Genomic DNA, 18,566 nt, shown 5'->3' with positions numbered 1-18,566 from the left:
TGAACCTGCTACATCAAACGCTTCAACTACTACTTGAGCTAACACTCGTCGATGCCATGTCTGCTGCTTTTCGAATCTCTCCAGCCCTATGGGACAAGATTCACCACTTTGCAAGCTTTCCTCAGACGGGCGGTATGTCATCTGATATCCTCATAACCCATTGCCCCGGATCTTTAATTTTTATAATCTACAGTCTCGCTGCAGCAAATGGTGCTCTTCGGTCAACATCCAAGTCAGGGAACTCTCCTTAAGGCCAGCCAGTTCCTTGCAGGTAACTTAATCTCTGTTTAGGTTCGACTAACTCTGACATCATGGTCAGAAGAGCTGCCCGTCCGCCTTGCGCATCGTGTCAAGGAGCTCGATGAACTCCCCCACAATCTCAGTGACATGCCTTCCATACGAAAGGTCAAGAATTGGTATGCTCAGTCCTTCGAGGTCCGCTGTAGCCCATTTTCTTTTATCTCCACTTCTTCTCACCGGATCTTGTACAGGAACTCATCAGCTTTCCTCCCGTCCATCTCCCACAACACCTTCGCCAGCAGCTTTGCTCGACAGGCCAGGATATCTTCTTACCTGACAGTACCCCAAACCCAAGTCTTGCCGCCCTCCAGGACCACGATCACCCTCTCTTCAACTTATCCCGTCTCAAGGGCAATGCAAACGGCATCGGTAACGTCAAGCTCAGGGTCCCTTTGGAACGCAGGTTCGTACCCCCTTATCCCCCTACAATCCATGCATACCATGCTCACTTAGTACAAGATATTACGCAAAGTCATCATCCATCGACTGGCCACCCTCCGTTCTCGACTATAATGCCCGTTTCACCCGCATGCTCGAGGCCATCAAACGCAGGCACGACCCTACAGTCACAACAGTCGCACAGGGCGTCCTAGAATGGAAGCGCAGTCAGAACGCAAAGAACATTGGCCTTGATATACAGGCTTGGCTTGATAGATTCTACATGAGCCGTATTGGTATCCGCTTTTTGATCGGCCAACGTTAGTTTTTCTTAGTTTTTCTCCTTATCATTGTCTCATCTCATCTCCGTTGCTTTTCCTCAGACGTCGCACTAAACACGCAACAGCCACACAAAGACTATGTAGGCATCATCTGCACTAAAGCTGTACGTTGCTGTTCTCTGTCTTTCCCCATTCACTAACACCCTTCCTTCGCCGCAGAATGTACACGATATCGTACAGGAAGCCATCGAAAATGCCCGCTTCGTCTGCGAGGAACACTACGCCATGTTCAAAGGCCCCCCTGTTCAGCTCATTTGCCCTCCCAACCTCATCTTCCCTTATGTCCCAGGCCATCTCTCCCACATCTGTTTCGAGCTCCTCAAAAACTCCCTTCGTGCCGTCGTCGACCGCTTCGGCCACGATGCACAAGACGAAAAACCATACCCGCCCATCAAAGTCATCGTTGTTGAGGGCAAGGAGGACATCACCATCAAAATCACCGATGAGGGCGGGGGAATCCCGCGTAGCGCCATTCCCCTCATTTGGACATACATGTATACGACTATGTCGGGACAGAGCATTGATCAAGACTTTCAGGCTAGCGATTTTCAGGCTCCGATGGCAGGATTTGGGTATGGACTGCCATTGTCGAGATTGGTGAGTGACGTGCGCGTTTGTCGGGGTTTTGCGCTGATATGTATTGTTGACAGTATGCGAGGTATTTTGGAGGCGATTTGAGGTTGATATCTATGGAGGGGTACGGGACGGATGTATACATCCACCTCAATAGGCTTTCGAGTAGCCGGGAGCCTCTTCCATGATCCGCGTGCATCTGATTGATCATATTTGCGGTAGAAGAGCTATGTACACAATATAGGGAGGGACCTACTAGTAGATCCACTCGACAAGTACTGACTGTAGTTCACCGGCTCGTTCGGGACCAGACAGACGACTGTTTCACAAGCTTTATGACACGGCATCATTAATGCAATGTATATATTTACATTAGTAACATAGCAGAATCGAAAATTGGAATACAACAAACACTATTTCGTTGAGGAGTTGACATGGGGAGGAAGAGATCTGGCACTCGATATTTCGTGTCTGTCGTCTGTATCGGTCGGCCAATGTGTTGCTGAGACGTTGTACATTGTACTGTATATAATAGCAGAATCGAGATGCAGAAAGAATAATCCAAAGGGTGCCGGTACCACAAAAGTACAGTGATAGCACAAAGCAGAGCTTGTCGGGCTGCGTACAGATGTCTACATGATTTTGCATGCGTGTAGCACTGATAGCGATGTGCGATGGATTCCATGTGGGAATCAAGAGCGCTAGCCTCAGGATACTAACAAAATCTGCGTGGACCTGATCAGACTGTCCTCAGAGTGTCACACATCGACAACGCAGAACCGGTGTGGCTGGCCATGTGCGTCCGGCCATACATACGATCACAAGCCCCTTTTCATCGAGATTAAAAGCAACGCTGTACTGCTTGTGGCCTTGAAGACACTCCCCCGGGGACCCGAATCGGCAGGGGTTCCACGCAGACGAACTTGCAATTTGGAAACAGGCCGCAGACGTCAAACCCGCGATCACATTTGCAGGACTTGTGACGAGCACTTGAATATAATTCAAGGATCTGCCGACTAATTGAAAGAGAAATACAGGAATAGATTGCGTGACGACGTCCGCCGGAAGGGTTCTCGACATACCTTGATCCGTGTACGTTTGAAATCATCTGACATCACTAGCCCAGTCATCTTGGAAGGACGATACAAGTTCCAACAATCAAATGGCATTCCGCGTCGTGCCAACCACCAGGCCTCAGGTCTGTGCACCTGTTGTAAATCTGAAATGTCCTTCGCCATGCACCTGGTGTCCATGCGCGTAGAGAATCACGCAGCAGGCGACAATGATAAGAGTGATAACAGATGCGGCTTATATGTCAAGCAGGAATATTTCGTCAAAGCTGATCGTATCACACACCTCATCGAAATCTCGGATACATCCAACATGTGGTTCACTTTGCCGGTCAACCCTAGTGGCAGACAAGCCGCCTTCTCGTTCCAGTTCAACCGGAAACAATCAACGATATCCATAAGCTAGCTGTGATATCGAGCCCGCGGCAACTGTATGACAACAATTCTGGTGAGGAAGGGCTCACGCCTGAGCATGAATACTCAGACGAAATGAGGTCCTGAACCAGGGATTACATACTTATGCCCTTTAAGTTCTTTTCCAATCGGCTTCCCGGATCCTCCCCTGTTCGGTTCCGACATGAGGTAAGGTTCAAGTCCCCGCAGCGCCAAAGCCACCAGCCAGAAAACGTCATGAGTCGGGATAACCTGTAACTTGATAACCGGCTTCTACAGAGCGATCTTTTGTAGAACCTACCTCAGTATATGTGAAAGAAAGCCTTCAGTGAATTGAGACCAGCCAAACGCGAACAAGAGGCCCACCTTCAACCTGTCGACTTGTTCTGTCATGTAGAAGCGAAAAGAACGTACCATGAGGAAAAGAACAATTACGGGGTCTGCAGCCTGCATTGATTAAGTTGACTCTCGCTACTAATAGATCATTCAGAAAAATTTATCGTTGGAATAAGAGGTAGACATATAAATACAGACGATCTGTTTCACGCACTTGAGACTTTGAGGACCGAATCACATATGTGCACTGGCTGCGTCATTGTCGTATTGCCGCCTGCCATAATTAAGTATTCTCCATGTTGGTAATTCATGCCAATGCCATGGCTGTGCGTTGAACTGACTGGGGGGATCATGCAGTCCTTACTGGTATGTGCAAGATCTTGCAAACTGAACCTGGAGAATCTTTAGATCTATGAGTCTTTCGCACAAGCATCCAGGTGGAAAATAAATTCAACATACTAGTAGAACAGTCGTATACATCGTAGGCCGCACCTCTTGCGCATCTCCTGAGCTCAAAAACACCCCTCGTGCCGTTGTCGAGGGGCAAGGAAGATACCCCCATCAAATTCACCGACAAGGGCGGGGGAATCTCGCGTAGCACCATTCCCCCTCATTTGGACTTACATGTAATGCACACGACCGTGACGGCGCTGACGGGGCAGAGCCTAGCAGAGCATCGATCAGGATTTTCAGGCTCCGATATTTTGGGTACATGGGGTGCCGTTGTCGAGATTAGTGGGTAGCATGCGCGTTTGTCGGGGGCGTGCACTGACCGGTGTGGGACAGCGTACGAGGCATTCGGGAGGTGGTTTGGAGCTGATATCTATGGAAGCGTTAGTGTGGAACGGATGTATGAATCCATATCAATAGACTTTCGAGCAGTAGCAAGCCTGGCAGTCCGTGCTCCCGGGGTTGATCATATTAGAGGAGCCGATGTACACCATGTGCAAAGTTTCTACTCGATTCTGACTGTGACTGACTGGCTCGTTCTCGGGACCAGAGCCCAGACCTTATGACACTGTGTTATTAGTACAATGTACACGATACCACAGCCAAATCGAAATGCAAAAAAAAATAAAAAACCATGAAGATGAAAGTACTCATATACAAGGACAGCATCACGCAGAGCTTGTCGGACAACGTACAGATGTTTACATGTAGCATGCATGTATAGCGATGTTGGGGTGTGGCGATAGCGTGTGCGATGCGAGAAACATGATTAGAAAAGAGCCAAGCAGGGGGGTATTGACAGTGTCCGAATGGGAACCAAGAGAGAAAACTAACAAAATCTGTCTCACCCAGGCCCGTCCTCAGAGTGCCATGTACGCTTGAGCGATGTCGAAGCGGGTATGTGGATTGCAGGATTCATGTGTGCCAATGACGACGACAACGCAGGGCTCGTGTGGCTACCCATGAGCGTCGACCAGTCGGCACTATCATGTGGGTGGACCAACGTCAGATGCTGGTATTGCTGCTGATGGTGTTGTTGGTGTTGTTGGTGTTGTTGGTGCTGCTGTTCCTGGTGGTGTTCCGGCCCACGCACCTCCAACGCATCAACTTCCTCATACAACCTCTGATTCGCAAACCGCAACTGCTGCAGCTCATACTGCCAACTACTTCCCCGCGCGGTATCTAGCTCATCGAATATATCATTAGCCTCAGCGTGAACCAGCGTATTGGAGCTGCTTGAGTTACTGAGTATCGTGATTTGTATGACGAGCGGGTGAGCAAGTGATGGGGAGGGCGCTTGGGAGGGCGTCGAATTTAGGATTGGGATGGGTGGACAGTAGATTACGAGCCGCACGTGCACTGTGCCACGATCTTTACGCAGCATCATGCATACTACTGCAGACGGCTCGCTCCCCGCGTGTCCACGTATCTGCGTCTCATTTCCATTGGCGCGTTGAATCGCCGCCTCCACACGACCTCGATCCCCACCAATGACCATCGCACCCAGAGACTTGCCGATAACCTCACCAACGCTCCATCCAAGGATATCGCGAACGCTGGCGCTGGTGACGAGTACGGTCCCGTTTGCGCTCACCATGCCCCATACCTCCTGTTCGCCAAGCCCGCCAGCATGGGCGATCGAGCGCCAGCTGAGCGAGGGCATCCATTTGCCACGACCGGAGAGGATGATGGCTTTGCGACCTTTACCAGGTTCGACGTGGAGGCGTCCCCGGCACTCGATCCAAGCGTATTCAGAGGATTTGGCACGGGCCCGGAAGAGGAGGTCGACTATTTTGGGTTGGCTGGGTAGATTTAGTGAGCTAGGTGGTATTGGGGAAGTGGAGTCGGCTGATGGGGTATTGGGCGTAATAGAGGACTCTTTGAGCTCGCGCATGAGTGGGACGAGGTCTGCAGGATGGCAGTAGTCAGATATGCTCTTTCCGACGAGCTCCTCGGGTTCGTATCCCAGGACAAGGCGCACACTCGGGGCGACGTAGAGAAAGGCGCCTTTGAGGCTGAGAACGATGATAAAGTCGGGGGATTTTTCGAGGAGGAGCATGTGCAGGAGCTGGTTGCCGTCGTGAGTGTCAGGTTTGTCAGGGGTGGCTGTAGATGGAGGGATATTGACACTTGTGGAGAGGGGGACCGATGAGGTGAATTTGGCGTCTGTGATCAGACTACGCAATTCTTTGCTCAGTACGCTATTTGACGGCAAGGCAAGTCGACCTCTGGATGGAGGCCCGAGCGGGGATGGCACCGGTGCGCCTGCGCCCACGGTGTAATTGACGATGTAACTCCCATCGCGCAGTTTCTGCAGAATCGCATTGGGTTGTTCTGTAAGATCGACCTGGAAACCGACGTGATAGGCGACCTCGTCCGCTTCTTCTGGACGGTTTGATATGCCACCCCTGAGGGGAATCACAGTGACGAGATTGGTGAAGGGCTGTCCGCCTTTGCGGTAATTGGTGATTCTAGTTTGGCACTCCTTGTCCGCAGAGAGAGATTTTTTCAAATGCGCCACAGCATCTGGTGCGACGAAGCGACGCTCCTCGCCCTTTTGTACGTTTCCATCGGGGGACTGCAAGAAGCGACAATTGCGACCGAGAACCTCGTGCTCAGCATAGCCTGTGAGGCGATAGAAGGTGGGGGAGGCGTAGATGATGGGACAGTCATGGCGACGAACATCGACGACAGTAAAGGAGCAAGAACTGTCGACGGGACCGAGGACGACGATTGGGTGGGGACGGGAGACTACGCGAGAGAGGAGGGAAAGGAGGTCGAAACCAGAGGAGGAGTAAACAGGAAGACCTAGGGGGGATGGTGCAGAGAAGCTAGTTGCAGCATTAAATTTGAGGATGTCTGCAGCTGTAAAAGAGGAATTCAAGGTAGTTTGGATTGGAGGTGGTGGGGGTGGGTGAGGGTAGTCGACTTGGGGATACGGTATAGAATGAGGTACATTCGAATAGGCATCGTAGCAATTGCTCGATTGCGCATTACTAGCACCAGATGCTGCCTCGACGCTCACAGGGTGCCTCGACCGAGAAGAAGAACGAAAACTATACGAAAAATGAGCATTAGAGGATATCACAGGTATTATTTGTACTCACGGGGCAAAGCCATTGTTTGCAAACCAGGATGATGCGAACGAACCTGGACTGTCAAGAAGACCAGCTGGTAGGACCTCCGCACCACCACCTGGGGCTAATATTGGAGGTCCATTGTACATGAACTGAGGTATCTGAAACTGAAGCCCATTAGAGTAAGCATGACCGTCATCAACATTATAGTGGCCATCGTTGTAATCGCCGTAGTGATTAGAGTACTGCTGACTCCGCTGCGGCTCATCATGTGCTAAATATCGCTCAAAAGGCATGGTGGGCGGTCTGCAACAAGATCATCCAAGAGGAGTAGAACTTAAAAGTCGATTTTGGGGGTTGGTACTTAGAAGAAGTGTTGAAGCATCCACCTTTGGATGCTGGGTGCTTTAATTCACGTTAGTCTAACGTTATAAAGCCGGCTGGCCGCCGTCAACGGTCTGCTTTTTACCTACTGCAAACATTAAGTTTACCTCACCAACGCTTCGTGTAATCCACGTTTAACTCCACTCATTTCATATTACAAATCACACGATAGGTGTACCTACAATGCAGTACAACGACAAACACCTTCCCGTTTGTGTCAATAACAAAATTCTAGCATGCAGGCTGTTAATCTTTGCCCTCGTTCCCCTAACCATCACCCACATTGGATGATGTAGTGAATAAAAGGGCAAGTCTCACTCTGTCTCAAGGTCAAATACTTTGTCTATGAATCGCGCCGTGTCCTTGGCGTGAGAGTGAATGTTATCACCACATATCTATGCTTGGAGTTGTACACCGTCTGAAGGTCAAGTACTTTGTCAATCGCGCCGTCTCCTCGGTGTGAGAGTGAATGTTATCACCTCATATCTAAGCTGTGTACGCTCCAACGAGCCCAGCTGGCTCAGATAAGCTCCATCCCTGAACATCGTATGCGTCAACTTAGAATATCCCAGATAACCGCATAAAATTATACCCACTAGAAACTCTTCTCTCCTCCTTAAGCTTCAAGTGATCCTCACGGCCCATATCTGTAAAGCCACGCTTCTTTGACAATAATCCTTTGCCAGCCTGGGAACTTGTACCATCCGTGGTGGAGAGCCTCCTAGATGACCGCATCGTTCGATTCCTTGCAACGGATGAAGAGGATGATCTGCCCTATGTTCACCCACGCGAGCGCATACCAGTCTGAAAACTGGATGGAAAACGTAAAACATATAGCACGAATTCATATCCGAGTCGCAAACCTATCGGCACCTGCGCAACTCAACATCTTGTTGATTATATAGTGACGTGAAATGGGTGGACTCGGACACGTATGTGGAACGAGTCCTTGCCAGACGTCTTGATAACGTACTTCTTGGCGTAGATGCGAGCTGCTTCAAGCGCCTAGGGGCTCAACTACTCGTACTCGTCGGAGACGAGATGGCAGCAGAAAGGGAACTCGTCCACAGAAACACGCTTCCGGCCGAGGTCGAAAATTCTGATCTATAGGAACGGAATGAGAACGTTCGTGACGAGGTGTGAATGAACGGACCTTGGTGTCAGCCACACCACGAGTTGGGGTAAGGTTTGTCCTTACAGTAGCGGTAGCAGTGGGCGGGACGACCGATTGTAATAATCTGCGGCAGGATTGAAGTCAGCACCTGGGTACATGGTCTTGCAGAGTCACATCCGAGACAATAGGATTACATCCACCCCGACTAATCGCAATCCAACATTCTTTCGATGTCAAATCACCCGAAGCATCTAAGCGTCATTCGACAACTGGAAAAGTAACACTCACATGTTACATAGAAGTGAGGTGCAATGGGTACTTGGCAGATGAGCCCTTTTTATCAGTGGGAAATCGGATTACCAAAAGATGACAAACCTGACTCGGCAAGTGCCGGGGGACTTCAGCTCATGCGTCAACGTCTGGTGTTGCGCTCGCTCCAAGTGAAGCTTAGATCATAGGCAGTAGGGAGGTCCCGAGAGTGCTGCAGTGTAACCTGCCAATATCAAGTTATACGCATGGTCTGGACAAGAAATCCGAACCACTACGACGTCGAGATCATCTTTTGTCATAACTGCGATAGTCACCAACTAATGTTACAAACGATAAATGAAAAGGTACACAATATCAGTACTTATTTCATGGCGATCAAGAGAAATTGATGAAACGTCGCCTTTAGTAGAACTGTACTCGAGTCTCGAATTTCGTGATTGAATCTTGAATCGCTTTCTGTTTCTCTCTCTTACACATCTCATGGTATTGTGTCGATCCCTGCCACCCTGCCCATGCCGTCTCATTCAACACACCCCACCATTCGTCTTTGAACGGGTGTCCTGGTGCGCCTGCATAACCCCAAGGTTTGGACGTGTACGGCTGCACGAACGGATTGAGCACCGCCACAAGATCAGGATGAACTGGTCCTGTGAAATGCACGACTCCGGGATCCTTCATGTCTCCCAATGCCAGGATATCTCTATCAGCCGAGCCAATCTCCGCGTAGGTTCCGAGTCCCTGCGCATTCCAGCTCAGGTTCACTTCGGTCCAATCGCCAGCAAAGTGCAGATTTAGCACGTCCTGGTCGCGATAGCGAGCGTCTTTCATCTCACGCACCCGAGCCTCAAGCTCAGACAGACGCGTTCTTGCCTTTGCTAGGTCAATCAGGAGCATGCCTGCGTTGAAGTACCGCCTTCGTGAGACGCCATCATGACCCATTGGGAATCCAACATCCATCGCTGCACCAATCGAGGAGCCCTCCAAATCAGTGTTCCACAACTCCTCTAGGCTCCTGCGCACCAGCATGTCTGCGTCCAGGTACAAAACCCGCTCCACTGGCAAGATCTTCATCATATCAACTTTCGCCCAGGTTACGCCTAGCACTGCAGCTAGACTTCCAGTTGGAAGATCCAGGAATACTAGTGTAACATCGTGTCGCTCGGGAAGCGACGACTTAATCTTTTCTTTGTCTTCCACACAAATTCCACAGTCCACGATATAAATTGTCATACGTCCCACGGTCTTTTCGATGGCGCTGCGAATTGTAACAGCTGCTGCCATCGCATACGAGGTGTCGATGGCGAGGACCAAATAGATCCCTAAGCCCAGAGCGCTTGCGAAGCGCCGCTCAGCTCTCTGGTCTACGAGAAATCCGATTCGCATCTCACTGGTCTTCCTCAAGATCATCTGGTATTGCTCTGCGGTTTTAGACAGATGTTCATACTCCCCTGCATGGAGCGCAAGGAATGCATCGATTCCGCGGCGGGGATGGTGAACACTTTCGACGGGCTGCTCGGGCCAATTATAGTCGTCCAAAATGAATATGCATCCCTTACGCGCGAGGCGCCATGCAAGTTCTGCATCTAAGAGTGTATCATCTGCGCGGTGCGATCCGTCCACATACACCCAGTCAAATCCAGCGCTCGCGTCCCGCACTATCTCCTCTTCCAGGAGCGCATATAGTGCGGGGACGCTGAACTGCGGGAGTATGCGAAATGGGCGACCCGTCCGTTGAAGATTCTGTGAGAGCTTGTGGTGCCGCTCACGTCCCGCGGGAGTACGCATGAGGTCGAAATGGTCAATACAGACCATCTCACCGCCTTGAGCGCAGAGCGTGGTGAGTAGAAACACTGCGGAGCGCCCTTCCCAGGACCCGATCTCTAGGATACGTGGCTCAGGCGAAGTCACGAGTGGGAAGAGGCTTTTCCAGGATGGAATATGATAGGTAAACCAGTCTTGTGTTGGCGTAAACTCGTATTCACCTGTAGATACCGACAGATCAGTAACTGTGGATGCAGACATGTTTGGCTGCAGGTTGATAATCAATGTGAGCATCTCAATATGTGCACGAGGAGTGGAGCTGACCAATTGGTACATAAGGTGTTATGAACTAGTCCTGGTGCTGTTTCTTGACGCCTTCCAAAATTTGTGATTTGTACCTGTCTATACATAGCAGGAGTCCATCAGACCGTCGTATCAGTTATTTTGTCAAGTGATCCCTTACTTTTGGTAAAATTTCGTTACCTTTAGGATCTTGAAGGGTCTTTGTGTATTCTGATTCGAATCTTAGGGTGATGGTGCATATCAGGTTCACACAGCGAGGGTTTCGACTAGACTCGTGACCAGCCCCTCTATGAGGCACCTCTATCGACTGTTTGCCTCATAGAGGGTCACCAGTCTAGGTTTCGACATTTTACCACATTTTGCCACTAGTGAAATCACATTCGAAATGCAGTCTAGAGCGCCCCAGAGCGTTCCAGGCTAGGTCTAGAATGCTCTAGCCAGGTCTAGATCTGCTTTTGATTGAAATTTTGCAGGAGGTAAAATGACCAAACCTCCGATGATGTACTTCTCTCACTAGCACCGTTGCTATAGTATAAACAGGTATAAATACATTCTCTGCACACGCTTACATGTGTTTGGGCTCGTCGATCCTATATCCTATCTCACTTTTGCACAGTTTTTGCCCACCATATCAATAGACGCGCTCACTCGCGTTTCGTGTTGACCATCCTCTGATACATTATCGATAGAAAGGTACATACAATCTCCCCTGAGTCGGTCGAAGCAGCTCGTGGGTATGTTTCCGAACTATAGTACAGCGACGGACTCAAATATTTCAGTCAAAGAAACAATGGCGACCACAGGCAGCCCGCGTCGGTTTCTCGTTACCGGCGGGAATGGCTTCATTGTACGGGCCTTTTTGCTATATACATGGAGCAATGTTGAATTCAATGTTCCCTAGGGGTCATATGTTGCAAAGGCATTATTTGAGAAGGGCCACTATGTTCGCATCGCAGATATCAAGCGGACCTCATATTTCAACGAGCGCATTTCGAATGAGGTTCTCGTTGGAAACCTCTGCGATCTGTCATTTTGTGAAAGCGCTGTTCAGAGCATGGACACAATCATGCATTTTGCCGCGACAATGGGTGGCATGGGTGCAATCCACGAAGCAAACGATTTCGTGATTTACAATGACAATTCAACAATGACATTCAGCCTCGTACATGCCGCTGTAGACCGGGGTATTCAGCGTTTCTTCTATGCATCCTCCGCCTGTGTTTATCCAACATCATTGCAGCACCATGGAACGAATCCCGTATCCCTCCGCGAGCATGATGTATGGTCTTCCGGAGCCCCAAACCCGCAAGGCCTCTATGGTCTTGAAAAGCTGAACTCCGAGCTGCTTTTGATGCAGTTTGTCGAGAAGATGCAGATACGCATTGCTCGATTTCATAACATTTTTGGCCCATATGGCGCATGGGTTGGTGGGCATGAAAAAGCGCCCGCTTCGCAGCTCAGAAAGGCGCTTGCTGCACACATGGATCCTAGCACCCAGCATGAAATCGAGATCTGGGGAGATGGGAAGCAACAGCGAAGCTTCCTCTACATTGACAATTGTGTCGAAGCAATTCTCCTTCTTCTTGAATCCGACTGCAGCGAACCAATGAACATTGGATCTGATTGCTCGGTGACCATCGATGATCTCACGAAGATTGCCATGCAATCTGCAGGCATGGACGTAGGAGATCTTCATTTCAGATACATGGATGATTCTCGTCCTGTTGGCGTCCATGCCCGTAATTCAAACAACGAGTTCATCACGAAGACATTGAGCTGGACTCCGAAGATAACTCTCGAGGTCCGGTATGATGAAGACCGCGGGCTGGATCAGAGGGGAGATGGAGAAGATGCTCAGTGATAACGCCAAGACTGCCCAGACAGAGCTGCTGAGCAGTTTTAAAACGAGCAAGGTCATATACTTGAATCGGCCCACCATTATATTCGCCATCCTACTTCCCATCACATCCCGTGGTCTCGAGGGACCGGAGAAGAGCCTCGATAACCTTCGGATCTTTGCAAAGTCTCTTGTGCGCACCACATGGCGTGACACTCGTGAACTTGGACTCGTCCACTTTCAGGTGAAGATATACTTGGGAATTGATGCAGATGATGAGTTTCTCCTGCGCCCCGCGGGAAACGGTGAAATGTTGAACATTGAATCGCTCTTATCGGAAGAGGGAATCACGGATGTTTCTACCGAGATCTGCAACGTATCCCGTGGTCATGTTTGCGCCATTTGGCGCCAGTGTGCACACCGGGCTTGGAAGGAAAAGGCAGACTATCTTGTTCTAATGGGCGATGATGTCGTTCTCCTCGATGAAGGCTGGATGAGAGACATCCACGAACAGTTCACGCTGATTGCACAGCACGAACATGTCCCTCAAGGCATGGGATGTGTCGCCTTCACAGATGTGACTTTTCCCGGAATGCCCACGTTCCCCGTTATCCACCGCACTCATATGGACACCTTTGGCGGCCAAGTCATACCCAAGGTTTTTATTAATCAAGATGGGGACCCATTCCTCTTCCAGCTGTACCGCAAATGGGGCTGCTCTCGAATGATACCCTCAAGACTTTCCAATGGCATTGGCGGAAGCCTACCTGCACGCTACATCCAACAACATGCAGATGGATGGACGTTCGGCCCGTTGACCGAAGCGGCATCAGTGCTGGAAGCATCGTTGGCGACGTCTTTCCCAGCCGCTACTCGCAAAATGACCCTGGACATCGTCATTCCAAGCTACCGGGTTGTGCTCGCTTTCCTCGATCCCATCCTCGCCCTCAAGGAGTCTCCAACTTGTGATACTATGTTCATAGTCATCATTGACAACCCGCACTCACCGAAAATCACCGAGCTAGAGGCAAAATATGCCCATCGCTCAGATGTTCGCATCCGTGTCAATGAGAGTAACCTTGGCGCCTCGGCGTCACGAAACAGAGGCATGAAGGAATCTGCCGCAGATTGGATTCTATTTCTTGACGACGATATCACGCCTCAAGGTGACATTCTGATCGAGGCCGAGAAAGCCATTCGTTCGAATCCACAGGCTGCTGGTTTCATTGGAAACATTTATTTCCCAGTTGCCAGCACTATCTTCACTAACGCCGTTCATCTTGCTGGCGTGACTTACTTTTGGGACATCGCCGTGAAGATGCCACAGAACGAGAGTGACATGCCCTGGGGTGTCACAGCCAATCTCATCGCCCGTCGTGTTCAAGATGGTGTGGAATTTGACTTACAATTCCCGAAAACAGGCGGAGGAGAAGATATCGATTTCTGTCGGAAGAAGCGCGACTTCTCTGTTGCTCACGGGGGCGAAGGTTTTTATCCCGCTCCTCGTGTCGTCGCGACTCACCCTTGGTGGAGTGATGGTCAAAGATCGTACTGGCGTTTTTACATGTGGTCCAAAGGCGACGGGGGGCTCATCAAGCTCTACCCAAATCTGACGTATCTAGATCAATCTCCCAACAGCGCAGAGCTGCTCTTGATCAGCACAGCATCGACAGTCCTAGGCGCGTTAATGTACCTCTTCACAAGGAGCTCTATCGTGTTCATTGTTTCAATGAGCCTCGCAATGGCGACGGTCATTGCAAACATAGTGCACGATATGTACCGTCATTTGTGGAGAGATACGAATCGCACAGAAGCTCTCAGGTCTTCACTGAGAGGACCAGGATGGGCTGTCGCAGTCGCCGAAAGTGCGCTGATCAGGATGGCGAGCGAGGGTGGGAGGTTGATCGGCTTACTTGAGCGTGGAGAAATTATGCTCATTGGGCACAGGTTTGACTGGTTTACAGGGAGGGCAGGAGACGCTCCGATGAACGAAGAAATAATGAATGGACAACAGAGAATGGCGCTGGTGGCTCTCATCTTTGGTGTGTTGTGTTTCAAGTTTTGCTACTAGTGCGTCGCTGGGGCTATCAGTTTGATTTTATGTTTGATTTCTACTCATCCTTTCTCCGAGTCTGCACGTCTGCGGATCGCATGATCAGTGGTGTACGATATGTATCATCTATCCTTTCTCCGAGTCCGTACGTCTGCCGTGATTGTTGGTGTACGATATGTATCATCCTAGGAGTATCCTTTTTCCGAGTCCGCAAGGTCGTTGGTGTACGATACGTATCATTTTAGGAATAGCCTTTTTCTGAGTCCATGTGTCTGCTATGATTGTTGATGTACCATATGTACCATTCTAGGAGCATTTGTCTCCCGATTCTTCGTTTCTTCGAGCCATACAACCTTTGACGACATGCATATACCATTCTAAGAGTAGCCCACCGTAAGAAAAGTCGTGTTAGGCCTAGGACGATGGTCTCCTAGCCAGACCCATAGAAGAAGGAAGACGGTCATTGGCTTTAATGAAGCGAACGCCGAGTGCAATAGGCAAGCAGAGACCGATCTGGTTCCATTCGGTATGAAAGACGGAATGAAAAAGAGAGAGAGAGAGAAACCGAGAGGCAGCCCAAAAAATTCACGCGACTGCAGCGATGATTAGGCATCAATCATAATGGGAACGCAGTAGGAAGGAGCACTCCACCATAAGACAAGTTCACAAGGAGCTTTTCCTGAACCAATTCAACCTAGCTGGGTCACGCTGTAGACGGAAAGTAGGAATTGAATACCTCAGTTCGGGTAGTCCTCCGTACAAGGCATGATGCGTAGGGGACCAGGGACCGAATCAGCCACGACACGCCATCCCGTCATTCTTGTCAACAGTACTAGCCATCATCGGGAGTGAAAACGAAAATGTCATCACCGGTTGGTGTCACCTCCATCCCTGCACCACAGCTATCGATGGTAGGCGGGGTGATGGTACTTTGGGCAGACCTGTCCCCCAGCTGTGGAATCTGCATACAGTCTGCGTAGACTCTGCGTCACAGCTAAATCCCGCACTTCCTGAATGAACGACTGCCATCTTACATTTCATGCAACCAGATCCGGGATATGGTCTAGCAGAATGAGACTGGGGGCATGAGTGTGGCACGACTTTACCAGCCTGCGTCGAAGAGCAGGGCATCTTGAAAAGAAAGAACGACTGCTATCTTCCGTCTTATGTTACCAGATCTTGGATACCCAAAAACTAGTGCCACATTAGACTGGGATTGGCAGTATGGTCGGATCACAGTTCATGCAGTAGAATGGTGAAGAACGACAAAGGGAGCTTTGGGTAGCTCAAAATCAAATTACTTCCCAACTTCGGTTAGATAATCTGTACAAAATATGCTGCTATAAATCTCCGGTACAGCGCAATTGTATCTATACAAAACATGAACGAGAGCATTGCCAAGGTAAATCGTAATACATATGCAAATGCGATGGAGCGATGAGTGCTGAAGACCAAAAACAAAACAAAAAAACTAGGTGCAATCCGTTGAGTGGACCCATTAGATCCGGGTGCTTACAATGAGCTCCGGACGACGTCAGTAGCGGGCGATATGACAGCGACCAATACTGAGATATCTGCAGGCTCTTGAGAAAGGTGCAAGTCATCAAGTCAATAAACGCACCATCTATTTTGCCGCCTCTGAATGGTTTCCCTGATTCCCTTGCACGACATGCAAACGGTACCTCATCCTCCATATCAAACACGCCGTCCTCAATGTCTCGCCCCCTTCTCTCGCTCACGCGACGTGCACGTGAACAGAGCGCTTCGCTCAGCATGCCTGCTAGCGTTCGACGGCCCAAAAGACCCTCACGGCCCTCCTTGTCACTCTTCAGGAATGAGCGCTTGAACCGCACTACTTCATCCAGTACCTCATAATCCCACAAGTTATCAGAGAGCCCATCGGAAGCAAGAATGAGAATATCGTCTGATTGGACTGGGAGGCTGAGGATCTGGGCATCTCGAGGGCGTGCAGAGGATGCTGGACCGAGCTGCACGGGTGTGTTGAAGGCTCTCCACATCTCTTCGCTGCGCCACGCGATGTTCTCGTCGCGCACCAGCATGCCCATGCAGTCTCCGAGATGGGCGATCTTGAGTACTGCGTCATGAGTTTCTTTGCGAGAGGCTGTGTCCGGAGGGTTCTGGAAGATGAATGGGCGGGGTGGGGAGGTGGCTGGGGGAGGCGTACTGGAAGAGTGTTGGAGGACTGCGACGAGCGCTGTTGAAGAGCCTGTCATGAGGGGGATCATCTTTGGAAGGGAAGGTTCTGGTGCATGTGGGGTGGACTGTGGGGAATCGGCGGAGGTGGTGAGGGGTACCTCCTCGGGTATGGATGCGAGTCCTGGAGATAAGGCCGCCTTCGTAGGCGGACAGGGAGGCTCTGGAATGACATGAGCCTTGAGGGTCTTCTCGTATGCACGTTCGAGGATCATTAGGACATCCAGTCCGTCTTCAAGATCCTCCAAAGAGTCTTCGAGCTCTTCGTGAAGCTCGTCTATTTCGGCCTTCCACGGCCATGCGGCATTGTGGACCGTCGATCCCGGATGCCGGTGCGGTGATTTGGACCGAGTAGGGGATACATCCCGGCGACGGAATGATGAGGCCTCGGCTTGGAGGGCCTCTGCCGAACAATGGTGCATTAATCGGCGGGCGAATAATGCACTAGGTGACGGATCTGTGGATACATGATTTGACGAACTAGTATCTGAGAGTAAGGTTGAGAATATGAAAAGTCTGATGAGAATCTTCAAACATACCAGGTGTCTTGGCTCTTGACCAACCGCCGACACCATCTGCGACGCCCATAGCATTCTCCTGTATAAAGTAGGCATCCTCGCCAACTTGGACGGCGAAACTGAGATCCTCTTTCTGAGGTTGGGCGTCAATCTTTCGCCAACTATTGCTATTGGCGCCGCCTATGGCCATGCCCCTCCCCGAGACTTGGGCTTTGTTCTTCTTCGGTATACCATATGCACCGACATCGAGATGGTAGCGAACCTTTTGCTTCTTTTCCCGTGGATGGGAGTCAGTGTGGGAGTCTGCGACGGCGATATTGTAAAAGGGTATTGGTGCGAACGGGGAATAGGGAAAGAAAGAGGAAGACTGGTGTGAGGGAGGGGTGTGGGGAGGAGAGTTTGGGTTTGCTTGTGGTGAGGTTAGTGCCAAAGAGAATGGGGGCTGTCCATGTGATTGATGTGCAGAACCCTCGCCCTCTGCCTTAGCAGGAAGGCGGGATGTGGAGAGAATGTGGGGTTTGCTAGGCTGTGGCTGAGGTGGAGGTGGAGAGTCGAAAAAAGCAAGTGGATTGGAAGAACTAGTAGGTGCATTGTAAAGAGAACGAGCAGAAGGTGCTGAACCAGATCGTCTACGGGAAATTGGAGATGTGGAAGGTGCCGATGAGGATATGGAGCGGGGAATGACAGTGTAAAAGCGCTTTTGAAAGGTCTTCATCGTTGGACCTGGTGCGCTCATGTTGAGCAGACCGTCGTGCTCGATGAGCAGAGACTATTATTGATTGTACTTATACAGTCTGCAAGTATTTGATGTAAGAAGATGTGAGAACAGGCAGTGCGGGGTTAGGTGGCACCGGAAGAACACGGATGGTCGGGTCACAAGACAAACTCACACGATTTCATTGGTCACATACTCAGAGTTGTACTACGGTATATGCGAAAGCTCGTGCATGAAAGGCGAAAGATATAAGACTTTGGGTTCGCATCCTGCAAAATAACATGATGCGGATGCACGACATAGCGCAGTTACTTAACAGGCAGTCGAAGAAGAGCCATGATGCATAAAATAGATATAGTCGAATCTAATATAAGGCGACTGAACACACCTTTCGGCGCTTCGGAAAAGACAACCGCAACCCCTCAAAAGCTACCGTCTTTCAAGCCAGGAAAGGGGATGATTCCCGGGCCAGAACTTGG

The 18,566-nt window shown here is 50.2% G+C and overlaps 7 protein-coding genes across 7 annotated transcripts; 3 read left to right on the top strand and 4 right to left on the bottom strand.

The window, feature by feature from the left end:
• Positions 1-2,008, top strand: DFJ58DRAFT_785908 (mitochondrial branched-chain alpha-ketoacid dehydrogenase kinase-domain-containing protein). Its single transcript, XM_041390063.1, has 8 exons — positions 1-132; positions 194-271; positions 320-435; positions 492-703; positions 760-998; positions 1,062-1,123; positions 1,179-1,616; positions 1,670-2,008. Exons 1-8 carry the CDS (start codon positions 57-59, stop codon positions 1,778-1,780), a joined length of 1,332 nt encoding a protein of 443 aa, XP_041244359.1. The 5' UTR covers positions 1-56; the 3' UTR covers positions 1,781-2,008.
• Positions 2,009-3,700: 1,692 nt separating this feature from the next.
• Positions 3,701-4,134, top strand: DFJ58DRAFT_841101 (uncharacterized protein; the record flags this gene model as incomplete). The annotated part of the gene is made up of 2 exons (XM_041392672.1): positions 3,701-3,757; positions 3,877-4,134. The coding sequence occupies 2 exons, from the start codon at positions 3,701-3,703 to the stop codon at positions 4,132-4,134; spliced, it is 315 nt and encodes a 104-aa protein (XP_041244358.1).
• A 551-nt stretch (positions 4,135-4,685) lies between these two features.
• On the bottom strand, positions 4,686-7,067 carry DFJ58DRAFT_659837 (PAS domain-containing protein; the record flags this gene model as incomplete). Its single annotated transcript, XM_041382112.1, has 2 exons — positions 4,686-6,897; positions 6,949-7,067. 2 exons carry the CDS (start codon positions 7,065-7,067, stop codon positions 4,686-4,688), a joined length of 2,331 nt encoding a protein of 776 aa, XP_041244357.1.
• Positions 7,068-8,814: 1,747 nt separating this feature from the next.
• On the bottom strand, positions 8,815-11,134 carry DFJ58DRAFT_785897 (glycosyltransferase family 8 protein). Its single transcript, XM_041390062.1, has 8 exons — positions 10,772-11,134; positions 10,683-10,714; positions 9,524-10,641; positions 9,449-9,487; positions 9,220-9,424; positions 9,160-9,192; positions 9,089-9,138; positions 8,815-9,030 (listed from the first exon to the last, which is right to left on the bottom strand). The coding sequence occupies exons 1-7, from the start codon at positions 10,855-10,857 to the stop codon at positions 9,089-9,091; spliced, it is 1,563 nt and encodes a 520-aa protein (XP_041244356.1). The 5' UTR covers positions 10,858-11,134; the 3' UTR covers positions 8,815-9,030.
• A 700-nt stretch (positions 11,135-11,834) lies between these two features.
• Positions 11,835-14,658, top strand: DFJ58DRAFT_906072 (glycosyltransferase family 2 protein; the record flags this gene model as incomplete). Its single annotated transcript, XM_041394990.1, has 3 exons — positions 11,835-12,309; positions 12,424-12,556; positions 12,585-14,658. 3 exons carry the CDS (start codon positions 11,835-11,837, stop codon positions 14,656-14,658), a joined length of 2,682 nt encoding a protein of 893 aa, XP_041244355.1.
• Positions 14,659-14,962: 304 nt separating this feature from the next.
• DFJ58DRAFT_353067 (uncharacterized protein) lies at positions 14,963-15,406 on the bottom strand. The gene is made up of 2 exons (XM_041379994.1): positions 15,292-15,406; positions 14,963-15,233 (listed from the first exon to the last, which is right to left on the bottom strand). Exons 1-2 carry the CDS (start codon positions 15,292-15,294, stop codon positions 15,018-15,020), a joined length of 219 nt encoding a protein of 72 aa, XP_041244354.1. The 5' UTR covers positions 15,295-15,406; the 3' UTR covers positions 14,963-15,017.
• Positions 15,407-15,896: 490 nt separating this feature from the next.
• DFJ58DRAFT_785894 (uncharacterized protein) lies at positions 15,897-18,192 on the bottom strand. Its single transcript, XM_041390061.1, has 3 exons — positions 17,394-18,192; positions 16,262-17,341; positions 15,897-16,214 (listed from the first exon to the last, which is right to left on the bottom strand). Exons 1-3 carry the CDS (start codon positions 18,106-18,108, stop codon positions 16,153-16,155), a joined length of 1,857 nt encoding a protein of 618 aa, XP_041244353.1. The 5' UTR covers positions 18,109-18,192; the 3' UTR covers positions 15,897-16,152.
• Positions 18,193-18,566: the final 374 nt, after the last annotated feature.

The sequence above is a fragment of the Suillus subalutaceus genome (genome assembly GCF_016647625.1).
Source record: "Suillus subalutaceus strain FC151 chromosome Unknown DFJ58scaffold_47, whole genome shotgun sequence".
Classification (NCBI taxonomy): domain Eukaryota; kingdom Fungi; phylum Basidiomycota; class Agaricomycetes; order Boletales; family Suillaceae; genus Suillus; species Suillus subalutaceus.
The sequence above is the reverse complement of the archived record's forward strand: the minus strand, read 5'-3'. Positions and strand labels throughout refer to the sequence as shown.